The 15,079-nt window shown below is 37.9% G+C and overlaps 1 protein-coding gene across 9 annotated transcripts in view; it reads left to right on the top strand.

Moving 5' to 3' along the window:
- HERC1 (HECT and RLD domain containing E3 ubiquitin protein ligase family member 1) overlaps positions 1 to 15,079 on the top strand; it is a 174,649-nt gene that overhangs the window by 143,510 nt on the left and 16,060 nt on the right. For all 9 annotated transcript variants that reach the window (XM_064485448.1, XM_064485453.1, XM_064485449.1 and 6 more), the window contains exons 53-67: positions 263 to 390; positions 1,222 to 1,422; positions 2,656 to 2,786; positions 3,598 to 3,797; positions 4,183 to 4,288; positions 5,810 to 5,956; positions 6,327 to 6,428; positions 7,559 to 7,732; positions 8,970 to 9,263; positions 10,403 to 10,468; positions 10,641 to 10,766; positions 11,628 to 11,766; positions 12,697 to 12,878; positions 13,599 to 13,754; positions 14,463 to 14,585. In XM_064485448.1, the coding sequence (XP_064341518.1) occupies positions 263 to 390; positions 1,222 to 1,422; positions 2,656 to 2,786; positions 3,598 to 3,797; positions 4,183 to 4,288; positions 5,810 to 5,956; positions 6,327 to 6,428; positions 7,559 to 7,732; positions 8,970 to 9,263; positions 10,403 to 10,468; positions 10,641 to 10,766; positions 11,628 to 11,766; positions 12,697 to 12,878; positions 13,599 to 13,754; positions 14,463 to 14,585 (2,275 nt within the window). The remainder of the gene's footprint in view (positions 1 to 262; positions 391 to 1,221; positions 1,423 to 2,655; positions 2,787 to 3,597; positions 3,798 to 4,182; positions 4,289 to 5,809; positions 5,957 to 6,326; positions 6,429 to 7,558; positions 7,733 to 8,969; positions 9,264 to 10,402; positions 10,469 to 10,640; positions 10,767 to 11,627; positions 11,767 to 12,696; positions 12,879 to 13,598; positions 13,755 to 14,462; positions 14,586 to 15,079) is intronic.

The following is a 15,079-nucleotide window of genomic DNA, read 5'->3' as shown; positions in this document are numbered from 1 at the left end:
AGAATATCTTTGTTGATAAATTGTATATTACATTAAATGATGAATTATCTAAGTATTACTGTTCTGTAATTCTACATTTTTCACGTTATGACAAACACTGGCCAATGTGTGATCGTCAAGTACTGTTAGCCATGCTTTTGAAATGCAGGAACCTGTCATTATGTGCTCTGGTCTATATAAAACCCTTTTTTTTAAGGTTTCGGGTTTAGTTTACTTTTGGCTGATGGGGATTAGAATTCTATACTTATCTGTCATATACTAGGGAAGGAGATGCTGAGGAAAGCCTGGGGTCACCCAGTGATCCAAGTTTCTCGCCTGTTTCCTGGAGTATCAGTGGCAAATACCTAGCTGGAGCTTTGGAAAAGATGGTGAATATCTGGCAAGTTAATGGTAAGAGTCACATAAATATTAGTAAACTACTGAAGATATTTTTTTAAAAGCCTTTCTTTTAGCTTTTCTGAGTTCAAACATTGCCTTCCCTTCACCTTGAAACTCAGAATCTGTTCATCAGCTGTGTAAATCTATGCATAGTATAGTTTAAATTAAAGTGGAAATGTTCATTTCTTGACTTTCTTTTCTAGGAGTTTCAATTAAAGTGGTAGTTATAAACTAAAAATTCTTTTTATGTGCACCTAAGTGTTTAAAGTAGGATTTGAAGAGAAGGAGCAATTAATGTATTTTCACCTATGTCTTGTTTTGAATCACTTGAAATATTTCTATTAATTTTGTCTGTGTCACAGGTTACAAACTCTTGTCAATTTTTAATAATACCTGGCTGGAAAGTAAAAGTCATTATTATAGTCTTGGGCTTATCAGTATTATTGTTTGCTTTTGCATGTTTGAGGAATAGCTGTTCTGCTTTGTATATTTGAAAGAACAGCTAGCCTTAACTGTAGGTAAATTTCATATGTTTATTTGGTTTTCAGTACTTATTAGGAAAGGACTTAAGTGTTTGACGTTTGTACACTGATTATTTTCCTTTACTCTTTCTTCTATAAAGCTATCATTTTTGTCCCATTAATAGTTTAAGAAAAGCTGTTAATTTGATAGTCATATGTCGTATATAAGTGAAGGATCCTGCCTTGCAGTCTTACTCATTAGCAGGCTGTTATGAAATTGGGGACTACTTTGAGTATATTTAATTAAGTAGTACTTATTTTTGTTCTTGTTATTGTTTTTAACTATTAAGTGACAACTAGCTAACATTTTCTCCCTCTTTAGGAGGAAAAGGGTTAGTAGATATTCAGCCTCACTGGGTATCTGCCCTGGCTTGGCCAGAAGAGGGTCCATCTACAGCCTGGTCAGGAGAATCTCCAGAATTATTGTTGGTGGGACGGATGGACGGATCTCTAGGACTAATTGAAGTTGTTGATGTATCCACCATGCACCGTCGAGAACTGGAGCATTGCTATCGAAAGGACGGTAAATGACTAGACTCGTGTCTGGTTGTGAAAGTGTTCCCTCCAGTCAGATACCTTTTTTGGCACATGCTGAGTGAATATTACATTTGGTTTTGTTTTCGGCATTGTCCAGTTGATGTTTCATTTTAATTAGTTACTAAGTTGAAAGATATTTCTCTGCAACCCCTACCACACATCGCTGCCAAAATAAGATCTAATAGTATTATATTAGTCATTTATCCTTTGTGTAAGTAAGTGTCTGAACACCACAGTGGGCTCCAGGTTCTCCCTAGAAAGTTAGGAATGTCCCAGAGGAAAAAGGACACTAATCATTGGTGGATATGAAATTGTTAACATATGAGTTAAATTGAGGAAATAGAGGAAGGAGGAGGCGGGGAGAAAAGTTCTTGATCTGAGAAGACATAGTAGGAAGCCTGCTTTCCTATATTTTCTCACTGTGTTCCTTTTGGATGGCTAGGTGTCTTAATAGTTTGTGTTAAATATTTTGGGGGAGTGGAGTATCTCAAAGATCCCAGTCCTAACTTATTTATATGGTACTTTTTTTTTTTTTAACAGAATAGAACCATTTTGGGGGTTTTTTTGAAAATAGACAGTACATTCATAAGGTTCAAGAATTTTGAAGTTTAAGAAGGTATACAGTAAAATGTGTCTCTCCCATCTACTCAGCTTCCATGTCCCCATATACCCCCACAGATACTGTTTCTTTACCTCTTTTGTGGCCTTCCAGTGTTATATACATGTAGAGAAGCAAATATGAATATAGATTGTTAGAATATAACATATTTGATAGAATTTGGAAACATACTGAATAGGGAATATTAAGCAAAAAGAGGGCCAGGTAATTTTTTTTTCTCTATGACTTGGGTTATTTCGCTTCTCAGTTTCATTGTAGATTTTGGTCCAAAAGGGAAGAATCTGGTATGGTGACTTAAAATCAGCAAGGGAATTCAATTTTGGTCTCTCTTTTTCAATAACCACTGGAAAACAATGAGAGATTAAAAATGAAGTAGTCCTCTGTCACTTATAAATGCTTTTAAAAGTGGATTACATGGAATGCCTGCTATAAGCCTGCATTTTGTCTAAATGTTAAAGAGATGTTGGAAACTTACTTGCAGTGATTCTAGTGATATATATTTGTTGCGAAGTCTCTGTCTTTTAGGTTAGACAATGACAAGTCAGTCTCTTCTATTTTATTGTATTTTAAAATTTTTTTATTTTGTTTTTATCATGTTAGTGTCCGTAACTTGCATTGCTTGGTTCAGTGAAGATAGACCATTTGCAGTGGGATATTTTGATGGAAAATTGTTACTGGGAACAAAGGAGCCACTTGAGAAAGGAGGCATTGTTCTCATAGATGCACATAAGGTAAAGCTTTACCAAATGGTTACTTTTTCTTGTTTATACTGTGGTATTGCTTGATACAGGTTTCTCAAAAAATTTTTTTACACCAGTCATTTATGATTTAATATTCTGTTGTTATACAGTTTTTTTACCATGTGTATAAATGGAAAAGTCTATGTAAGAAAGCCATTGAGCTAAGAAAGAGGTAAAAACCAAAGCGATAAAGTAGGAACACCCCCTGTTAAAGTACCTACCACTAACGCTAAAAATTCCATCTATGAAGAATGTTCTTCCACCTTGAACAGAGGTTGCCAGTTCAGATGCTTGTATGACCATCTAGGCAAGTAACATAAATGCATGAAGCCAGGAGTTGGAATGTGTGAAGGAAGGTTAAAAAAAAAAATCAGAAGAACCCAATGCTGGCAACCATATAAACACAAAACATGTCCCAGATTTTCGTAGTATTTGCTGTTTTGGTGTAAGAGGTGCTATTTTTTTTCAAGTCTCTTCTTTTTACTGTTTTAATGATTACTAGTCAATAAAAATAACTTTAAAAATGCCAATGAAAGATAATATATCCCTTCTGAATCAGAATTTCATACTTAATTCATTCAGTTAACATTTATTGAGGTTTGACTGCAGCAAATATAATGCAGACTATATTAAAGGGTGAGTTGGTCTGGTGATTGGGAATAATGTGACAGCATCTGATTTGCATAAAATGTTGATTTCAAAGTCATTGAGTAATAGAAGTATAGGTCATTAATTATTAAGCTTAAATTATTTGTGAAGGAAGCATACTGTGATTTTTTTCTTCTCCCTCTACCATTTTCAGGATACTCTTGTTAGTATGAAGTGGGACCCAACAGGTCATATTCTTATGACATGTGCCAAAGAAGAAAATGTGAAACTCTGGGGGCCTATTTCAGGATGCTGGCGCTGTCTGCATTCACTCTGCCACCCATCTATTGTGAATGGCATTGCTTGGTGCAGCCTTCCAGGGAAAGGATCGAAGTTGCATTTACTGATGGCTACGTATGTTGTAAATTTGTGTGTGTGTGTCTTAACTTTTATGTTAGTATAGACTGTTACTTGCGTTAAATGTGGCTTTTCCATAATCTTAAACAGTTTATTGCCAATTACTGTTCTTATAATACGTAATATCATAAGATCACCTTAGAGAAATAAAGAGCAATTTTCCAGTGTGAAACTTGACATGTAATCTCCTTATCTACATGTGAGGTAGTTAGAATATTGGTCCTACTTGTATTTCTTGTGAAAGATTATAGCATACCTACTACAAATAAATTTTTAAATAATTTTGTAGTAGCTCTATCAGGTCTTAATTGATTGCTGTTTGAAAATATTTTTACTTCTGCTTATTGACGTGTTTTGATTTTATGTGATCAAATTTTTTAAGTGGCTGTCAGAGTGGCTTAGTATGTGTTTGGCGTATTCCGCAAGACACCACACAGACCAGTGTGACTAGTTCAGAAGGATGGTGGGACCAGGAATCAAATTGCCAGGTAAGTGTTCTGATATTTTACAAGACCTTACTTGAAACCATCGATAGTGTGTGTTATCAAGTAATCGTCCCTTGATTACAAAGGTACTTACTACTTAGTATCTCAAACGTCAAGAGCCGTTAGGGAAATGTGAATAATTGTCATATTTTGTGTGCTCTCTGAATTAGCTTAATTTTTATAAGTCAGAGATACCATAATTGCTCTTTAAGTTGAGATATTCAGTATGTTTTGAGTGGTGATCATTTATGGGATATAATCAACACCACAAATAGATGAGTGCTAAGTTAAAGTCTTTGATACAGTGAAGTAGCAGCACCACGGGAGCACTCCTATCCAAAGTATCTTCTAGTAATACCAGAATTCCACCTGTGAAGAACAGTTCCTTTACCTTAAACAGAGGTTAAAAATTACGATAGATACTCACAGAGCCATTTAGGTAAGTAACATAAATTCACAAAGCTGGGCGTTGGAATATGTAGGGAAGGTAAAACACACATGTGCGCGCACACGCACACACACACTCACACACACAAACAAACCCAGAAGTGCACATGCTTCATATAAAGGGCCCAGCTGCCACAGAGCTGATTGCCACTATCCAGAAATGAAAGCCTGTTGTTAATAGACTGTCCAGTTTTTATTGATAGAAGCCGAAAATTCAGTGTTTTAGGTTAAATCTCCCAATATTAAGCTTTGACGTCTGACTTGAAATTCTTTAAAACCTTGGGTAGCTAGTTGAATTGCGTCCCTCAGTTACCAATTTGCAACCTCTGTTGCTTTCTTTTTTTGTTCATGATACAGATACTGGAAGAAATAAATTATGTCATCTTTGGGTAAATGAATGTATCTGGGTTTATACTCTCTCATAACTAGAAGGAAGAGGGAATTTAAAGGCAGGAAGAAATGGTTGAGGAGGAAGAAGTAGGTAGCTCACAAATGGGAGGATAATAACACAGAAGCGGAGGTGGGAGCACTAGAGATAAGTCTGGTTTGCTCTCTGTGCTAAAGAGTAGCTCTTTTGACAGGTCTCACCTATCTCACTCCTAAAACCTGCAGAGCAAATGTGATGTTAGATACCATGTGAGAAACAGAACCATAAGCCGACAGGACAGAAAGAAGAACCTGCTTGTGTGGAGCCAGCTTGTGCAATTCACAAATGTTAGGGGCTCAAGAGGAAAATTACGTAAACTGAAATTTAAAAATTAAAACTCATTAAAAAAATAGAAGATAGAACTTTCCTGTCTCTGAGGGATAATTGGAACTTAGAAATGTAGTCATTTCTACCAGTTAGAAGAGTAAGGGAACCCAGCTTAGAAGTGTGTCAGGAAAGAAGAAGCAGCATCAGCAAAGGAGAGCCAGGTTGATGCTTTATTATTTTCTCTGTCAGGCTAACACTTACGAGAAAGTTGTCCTTCTGTCTTCTCCAATTTTATACTGAAATATAAAATTTCCAAGAATGAATTGTAAATCTTGAATCTGTAAATTGCTTTAATATTTGTTAAAAATAAAAATGAATTGCAGGATGGATACAGAAAGTCAGTTGGAGCCAAGTGTGTTTATCAGTTGCGGGGACACATCACCCCTGTGCGGACCGTTGCCTTTAGTTCTGATGGGTTGGCCCTGGTGTCTGGTGGACTAGGTGGCCTCATGAACATTTGGTCTTTAAGGGTAAGAGTATAGATGTTATTTTTATTTTAAGAAATGATTTTACATTAACTTACATATGATAAAATTTAACCCAGCCAATCCTAGGAATATTTTGTGGAATAATATCTTGAATATTGAAGATATTTGAATATTGAAGATAATTATCCTTTCAGAATTATCTGCCCTTTAATTTTTCTTTGTGATGTATTTTTGAAGTCATATAGAAAAGGCCCTAAAAATTGGACAGTAAGTAGTCTGCCATTGGGCATTGCCAAATTTACCTAAAGTGTAGGTTTTAGAAAAATTTTTGTGAATGTGAAGTATAAACTGAAAATATAAATAATGACTAACTAGTTAAATAATGTGTATTGATAAGTACCTCTCATTTTAGGATGGCTCTGTCTTGCAAACTGTTGTGATAGGCTCTGGAGCTATTCAGACCACAGTATGGATTCCAGATGTTGGAGTGGCTGCTTGCTCAAATAGATCAAAGGTGATTTTGCAATTATATTAAATTGCAAGGTGAAAACCTATAAGGGAATCTTAAAGGTTGTAGTCCAAGCATCCCACTTTACAGAGGAGAAAACTGATATCCAGAGGGATTATTACTTGCTCAAGATAATAAACGTATTGGCCATTTTTTCTCTCTCGGATTGGCCTGCTCCCAGTTCTCGGGAGTGTACTATCTTTTACTATCTTTTTACCTCACTAATAAAAATCTTTCTTACATATTGGAAAAAAAAAGATATTGCAAGTATTTAGTGGCAGAAGGAAAGCTAGAACCTAATACTCTACCATAAATCTTGGGGAAAATGCTTAATTATTGAATGACTTTCAAGTGGAAGTTGTAACGTGGATTTTTTACTTTCTGCCATGATCTTTGAGATAGCACTAAAGTGTCTCAAAAGAATTTTCCTTGAAAAAGAAGAACCACCCCAAAGACATTTAACTCAAGTATACAAAATGTATCTTGGCTTTCAAATTTAATACTCTAGTTAAAAATACTAGTTCCCTACTGTGAAGTAATTCTACAATATGACATTATCCCTTATAGTATTGCTTTTCATGACCCTAATGAATAGCGCCAGTGTTCTGCTTTGGTTGACATTTTATGTGGTTAAGTGATACTAAAATAGACATGTAAACCTGCATGAACAGGCCTACTAGAAGTAAAATATAGAATCAGACCCTGGTCAGTGGTGGCCTGCACAGGATAAACCATAGAGCCGCAGAGCAGTGCTGCTTCTGCAGACGTGTGTGTCCTCCAGCAGAGTGCTGCTTCCTCTGGTCTTCCTGTGGTCACATCAGACTTTTGAAATGTACTACATACCTTGTCCTACAAGTCCTATGAAATAGCAAATAATTAATGTCTCTTTAAGAAGAATCAGCTAATCCAAGGTGGTTCACTAATTTCACAGTTATTTCTTACTCACTTGTTTTTGCTTTGACAAAATTCAGGAGGTTTTGAAGTTCGTAGGCATTAAAAGCACAGCATAAAATGTTCACAAAGCAAGAGTGTTTAATGCAGTTACTGGAAGGGATTTCTCATACATGAACGGTGATAGAATTATGTCTATTTTATTTAAACAAATATTTCACGTGGCGTGGTTTATTTTCCATCAGGATGTTCTGGTCGTGAATTGCACAGCAGAATGGGCTGCTGCCAATCATGTTCTAGCAACCTGCAGGACAGCACTGAAGCAGCAGGGCATTCTGGGATTAAACATGGCTCCCTGCATGAGAGCGTTTCTGGAGCGGCTGCCTATGATGCTTCAGGAGCAGTATGCCTATGAAAAGGTAATGGATTACACTCACTCCTGCACGTCTACAGATGACGGGTGCTTTGGAATTTGAATTATAGCTTTGAATTTTTCCCTTAAGAGCATGAGGCCTGAGTTAAATAAGTGGGGTATTTGGGCAGAATCAAATGAAGATAAATCATGCCTAAAACAGTTGTTCAATAATCCTAAGCCTACTTTTACTTTATTTTAGTGGGAGTAAAAAATTTAAATAACCCTCAAATTTGTGCAGTTTCTGTCATTCTTTTTCAGATTATTTATTCACTCCAAAACTTCCTGAAAAACCTGTGCTCAGAATATCATCTTCCCTTTTCTGACCCATTTATCTATTTTTGTGTGGTTTTGCCATCCCAGAGTTGGGAAGTAGGGGTGGATATGGGTGTCAGACATCCTCTCCACTTATCAGGTGAATCCTTGTGAAACGTTTAGTGGAAAAGCTAAGGCTGAAGTAAGTAGAGTCATTGAACAGTAGAGTGAGGAATCATGGGATTTAGACCTACTGCCCAGGCCATGATCCTGTATACCTGCCTTCCATCCCTCAGTAGTCACGGTATGCTGCCCCTGGGTAGAGCTCTTTGGGTTTTTTGCCTTTTTTCTTTTTGCCATGCTACATTAATATAGTCAGCTGTTTACCGCACCCAGTTAATTTCACTGACCCATCTGCCCGGGTTTTCTTTTTTGAATCGCACAGTGTCTCAGAGTTGCTCTGCTACAAGTAGGGAAGGCCGTGGAAGGAGGCTGCTCCTTTGATGGCTACCAGGGCTCTCTTGGTAAAGGAGGAAATGTGAGAGGGAGCAGATCTCCATGGTTCAGTGATCTGCTTTTTTTTCTTTTGATTCAAGAAAAACTTTGTAATGAAAACATACTCAATGAAATGTCATATCCTAGATTGAACCCTGGAGCAGAAAAGGAGCATTAGTGGGAAACCACATAAAATTTTGTTGTTTAGTTAATATTGTAATCAGGGTTAGTTTCTTACCTTTGATGATTGCACCATGGTTATGTAACATTTTGTAGATGTTATAGAGGAAGTTGGGTGAAGGATTAACAGGAATTTTGTGTACTATCTCTGCAACTCTCTGTATATCTTAAAAAAATTATTTTAAAAAGCTTCTAAAAAAGGTTAAAAAAAAGGTAAACTTAAAACTATGACTGCAGGCTTTCAGAATGCAGTAGGCTAATGTATAATATTTGGCACAGGCTCTTTGGCATAATATCCTTGCATCTTCTTTTAGCCTCACGTGGTTTGTGGCGACCAGCTTGTCCACAGTCCCTATATGCAATGCCTGGCTTCCCTTGCTGTGGGACTGCATCTGGACCAGCTGCTGTGTAACCCTCCAGTGCCACCACACCACCAGCACTGTCTCCCTGACCCTGCATCCTGGAATCCAAATGAGTGGGCCTGGTTAGAATGTTTTTCAACCACCATAAAAGCTGCTGAAGCCCTGACCAACGGAGCACAGTTTCCAGAATCTTTTACTGTTCCTGACCTAGAGCCTGTTCCAGAGGATGAACTTGTATTCCTGATGGTAAGTGTAATATGAGCTGCTGTTATATGTAACCGAGATTATATCATGGATGTCTAGCACATAGCAGACCCTCAGTTAGTATTGGCTAGCTTGCATAGCCTTTAGGTAAGCTTAAATATTGTGCTTTCAGATAGTCACTTTCAATCTGGTGGGAGGCTTCTGTGGTGGAAGGGATTGATACTGACACTGTGGAGCTCTTATAAACTTGCTGGTTTTCAATGACATAGTCCCCTATTTTCCCATTTTCTTGTCTGTAGGAACCCTGTGAGTACCTTGTTTGTAAATACAGTTTAGTGTCCTTTCCTGGTCATCTTGTGAGATTTATTCCACATATAGATTCTAAATTATTTGGCACTTCAGTCATGTTTAAGTGATATGGAAGAACATTCTAGTTGTCATTTCTTTCTGATTGTATGTGAGAGTGTCTAGCTTCAGAAACTGTGGTGGAGGTAAAATGCCTGTGTCAATAGTGCAGGCCAGCACCCGATCTGACAACCTCCTTACCAGCTAAGGTATATACATGTATATGTCTCTTTGACTATATAAATATAGATACAATATAAAACAGACATGAATTGAGAAAAATTATCTAAATATAGAATATTTTAATTAGGAAGTGTCCTTCTGAGCCCGTTTGCCTCAGATCTGTCATTTTGTAGATGAAGAATCTGAAGCCTAGAAAGATGAAGTGGCCTGCTTACAGCTGTACGAGTTCATGGGGCCAGTGGCTCCTGCACATGACCTTGTATCTGTGGGTCCTCAGAAGTGGTTAGCTTTGAGTCATCCGTGTGTTGGTGATAGTGATAGTTGAAAATATTTATCGTAATAGGAAATTTGTGATAAACAATGTATAAAAATCAAGTTTGGCATGACTGTAAAACTGCTCATAATTTCTCATAGCATTGCCAAATTCTTTTTTGGAAAGAAGGCTTTTGCAAAAAGATTTCCCCAGAAAATGGCTTGGAAGAAGGGAACACTGCGTTCTGGTCTTCACTCTGCTGGTAGCTGATCATGTGATCTTGGGGTTTTCCTTTCCTATTTTTAAAAAATAAATAGATCATTTTAAGGCCCTTTTAAAAAATGAGAAAGATAAATCTTGATTAAGCGAAACTGATCCTGATGTTTGTTGTATCTTTCAGGACAACAGTAAATGGATTAATGGCATGGATGAACAAATTATGTCTTGGGCAACTTCCAGACCTGAGGTCAGTGAAGGTGCAGATATGTATGTGGTGGTTCTTAGTAAATCTTTTGGTTCTAAGTGCTTGTGTGTTTGTGTCTTGGTGTCTCCCTGAGAGGCTGGCACACACTTGTACCCAGTACATGCTTGTTTGAATTAACCAATCAAATTTTGACATGATTGTGGTTTTTTTCTAGGACTGGCACCTGGGAGGTAAATGTGATGTCTACCTCTGGGGTGCTGGTCGGCATGGACAGCTGGCTGAGGCTGGAAGAAATGTAATGGTACCTGCAGCAGCTCCCTCATTCTCACAGGCCCAGCAGGTAACTAACAGGGTAAAGAAATGGAGAAGAAACTTGGGATCTGACAATTCTGATTCCTTTGCTGTCAGTAACTTATTGTGGGATAAAGTTTGTCCATTGCATAGTCTATTACGAGGAATCACCAAAGAAAGTCATGCTGTGTAGCTTCCAAAGTTTTTATCAGACTTCAGTTTTGTTAGTAAGTTTCTAAATTTTTCTTATTTTCAAGTGTAACGAATTAACAGCTTTATGCATTAGGCCTGCCCAGTACATATTTATAGAAGTCAAAAAAGGTAAAGTACATATTTATAGAAGTCCTAATTATTCATCTTCTCTTGCGACCATAAACTTACTGGGAGCTTTAGCCAGATTTCATGGACACCTCTCCTCTCTCCTGATAATCAATGTACCGTATTTCCAAACCCTTCTTGAGGCCACTGCTTTCTCTTCCATTCTTCTCTCCCTTAGTAAGTCCCGGGATGCACTATTCTTTCTTGTGTATAGTCCCTCCAGTTTCTGCTGCTTGCTGATCTCCAGCCAGCCTTTACTATTTTCCTATCACCCTTTCCTTTTTCTTCTGTTTATTTGTTGTTAACATTGTTTAAATGCTGCGCAATTGGCTGAAGTCCCTGTAGATCACAACATGTTTCTAAACTATCTTAAATAGTCAGATGAGCCTCATATACCTCTTGGTTAAGTAAGCAGTTTTGTAATAATCAAGGGCTTGTAGGAACCCCATAGTTATGTCAATCCTTCCGCTTTAGTGAAAGGATGAAAGAGTTGATAAAGGTATCCTAGGTATACATGGAATCATTTAAAATGTTTACATGTTAAAACTATATAATAAAAGATAATGTACTTAAATATATGTTTTTGTACTAGGTCATATGTGGTCAGAATTGCACCTTTGTCATCCAGGCCAATGGCACAGTGTTGGCTTGTGGGGAAGGAAGTTATGGCAGATTAGGACAAGGAAATTCAGATGACCTTCACGTGCTGACAGTTATTTCAGCCTTACAAGGTAAAATTATCCTCAGTTAAAAGCTCATGGGAAACTATGGGCAAACTGTAGGAATGTTTGCTTATGTTGGAACTCATCTCAAACCTTTGCTAGGTAAAGTCACATAAGGTTTTCACTTACATTTAGATTTTGTAGCTGAAGATTGTAAACAAATTCTTTAAAATTGCAAAACTGTAATTAGGCAACTATTAATAGCAGTAGTAGTAATCATGCATGTGTTTTGTTAAAATTAAAAATCAGTTTATATGGAACTGTGCATACGTACTATAAAGACTTTAAAGGACATCTCTGTCAGAATGGTCTGTGACTTGGAGAAAGAATACTTCTGGAGAACCACTGCGGGAGCCCCTCTTGGCTTGTTTCTTAAGTTAACTTTTACTGACGCTGAAGTCTACAAGGAGAGCAGATAGAGTTTTTTAAGCCTTCAAGTCGCATGAGTTGAGAACGAATTCCTGAGTACTCTGATGTCTCTTCTTTGAGATCTAAGTGTGAAGAGCGCAGCCGTGGGGACTGGGGGGCTGGGCTCCTGTCCGGTTCTGTTGCATCCTGCCTCTAGGACCTTGCACAGCCTAGCCCTTTTTGTGACTCAGTTTCCCCAATTGTAAATGTGGTGATGATAATATCTGCCGCATAGGTTTTTTGTGAAAATAGAAAATGAGCATTTGTAGGAGTAGCTAGAACATAGCTACTCCTTAATGACTGTAGCTGCTTCTCTCACCCTTGTCCTCTTCCTTGTCATCATTATTTTACGTGACTATTCCCAATTTGCTAGATTATGGCTGCAAATTTTATTTAAAACTAAAGAGACTTCTTTTTTTCAGTAGTCCTGTTTTGGTGTTTTTCGATTCTGAGGCCATTCTGTAGCAGCTGCAAGTCAAGAGGGGACTTTTAACACGTAGTGACTGTTGTTGGGTTTCTGCTCTGTTCTAGGCTTTGTCGTAACCCAGCTGGTGACTTCCTGTGGTTCTGATGGGCACTCGATGGCCCTGACTGAAAGTGGTGAGGTCTTCAGCTGGGGAGATGGTGATTATGGCAAACTCGGCCATGGGAACAGCGACAGGCAGCGGCGGCCCAGGCAGATCGAGGCTTTGCAAGGAGAAGAAGTGGTGCAGGTCGGGCAAGAAATGGATAAGTTCATCTGATTATAAACATACTAGGTGTTGAGTTCTCAAGTTTAGGTAATGAGAAACAGAAGTTAAAATATATTACCCCATCATAAAAGATCCATTGTTTTTGGTTGTTCAGATTCATTCTTGAGTTTGTCAGGAGTTTGAATGGGCTTTGCTGTTGGAATGGATTCCTCCTTCCTGAGCCAGCTGGTTGGCCCAGCCTTGAGTGCTTAAGGTCCTTGGAAGAAAGGCAGTGGGGTTTATAGCTCCTGGCCCACAGTTCTTGATACAGTGATAAATGGAAGGCTTTGCTTTCAACCTTTCATTATTGCAACAAAGGTTGAGTGTTCATATACATATTCTAGAAAATCAGTTAGTGATCTAAAATGACACTGTAAAATTGCATAGCACCATGGAGTTTACAAAGAGATTCGCCATCCATTAGCTCCTGTAGTCTGAGTCATCTCTGCGTAGCTGAAGGGTAGCCCTAGGTCTTCCAATGGGCACTGTTTACCTTAGTCTTCCTGAGGATGATGAGGTAGATGAGACTTGGGGGAGCAGGAGGGCCACATGGGTGGATAGGACATAACTGGCCTTGAAGATCCTGAGTTGTGAGTGAAGTTTTTTTAAAGAATACTGCTGTATTAATAACCCAAAGTGACTGATGTCTTTCTTAGTATACCCTCTTCTTCAAATTTTTTCTCTTATTGGTTCTGTTCGTAGATGTCTTGTGGCTTCAAACATTCAGCAGTGGTAACTTCAGATGGCAAACTGTTCACCTTTGGAAATGGTGACTACGGTCGTCTGGGTCTTGGAAACACCTCTAACAAAAAACTCCCAGAGAGAGTGACTGCCCTGGAGGGATATCAGATTGGACAGGCATGGAATCAGTCAATAATGTGTTCTGTCTGATCATAGTTTTCTTATTTCCTCTGTGTGCACTTAGACACCGTCCTTTAGGAAGACCAGAATCACCAGTTGTACTTAACCTGATGTGCATTTTGTTTGGCCTAATTGATAACTGATAAACAAATGAATGTCTTAATTCAGGATGTGAATATTCAGAGTCCCCTTCAGGATATAACTTGTTATAAAGCCTTACACAATACAGGTTTTCTAACTCCTATTCTGGAGCCTGGAAGTAGATGGCTGAATTGCAGCATTAGTAGATACCGCTCTTAAGCAGTATTTGTCCCTGTCTTGTACACATTGAGACGGTATCTTAACAGGGAGATGAAATAAGATACTTTTATCTTTTACTATAGCATCCCTTAGACTGTTTTTGGTATGAATGAGTATTTTTTAATCATAGGTACTTTTTCCTATCTTTTGTGTTCTCTGATTCAGAGTTAGCCACAGGGAAGGATTTTACTTTGAAGGAAAAAATTATGTTTTTTGTTTGTAGACATTAGGAACTTTTTCTTCTTGACACATTTTGGTTAACATATATAGAAGGCCCTGAAACTAATAAAAAGTTTTGGAAACATAGCCAAGTTTTTCACTGAAGTGGAGGAAAAGGGTCCCAGTAATAGGCATGTGTTTTAGGTATTGTGATTTGCCTCATGGACCACCCTGTTATTTCTCCAGGTGGCTTGTGGCTTAAACCACACTTTGGCGGTGTCAGCAGATGGCTCCATGGTGTGGGCGTTTGGAGATGGGGACTATGGAAAACTAGGCTTAGGAAATTCCACTGCAAAATCTTCACCTCAGGTCAGTACTGTCTTTAATCTAGGGTTTCAGACGGTATAGTTTTCATCTGTCACTCCTTCTTTTTAGTTGGAAGTAATTTACCTTTAACATTTTCGGTCATTTATAATGAAGTTTAGAAATTTTCTTTGCTTATTCTTCAGTTTCCAGCATTCTAGATCTTGATTTTAAATAAGCTATTAATTACTGAACTGGATATAAACATTCTGCAAGGACAAGCTGCTGTCTTTGTCACAGGCTGAACAGTGTAAGACCACCTCCCATGTAGAGAAGGTGTAGTTACAAACGTATCTCCAGGGTGTCTTGAGGGGGAACCATGAACAATCTTTTGTAACTCTATACTTGCAGCTGCCATTTCAGCTTATTATTTCTGCTGAATTATACAAGTATGCACCTCCTTTTTAAAAGTATTAGGAAATCCATGTGTATAAACAAATAAATTAGAGGCTGTTATTCACATTATAGGTTTCTTGGCTCTTTAGAAGACTTCCTGTGCA

The sequence above is a fragment of the Camelus dromedarius genome, chromosome 5 (genome assembly GCF_036321535.1).
Source record: "Camelus dromedarius isolate mCamDro1 chromosome 5, mCamDro1.pat, whole genome shotgun sequence".
NCBI classification, from domain to species: domain Eukaryota; kingdom Metazoa; phylum Chordata; class Mammalia; order Artiodactyla; family Camelidae; genus Camelus; species Camelus dromedarius.
The sequence above is the reverse complement of the archived record's forward strand: the minus strand, read 5'-3'. Positions and strand labels throughout refer to the sequence as shown.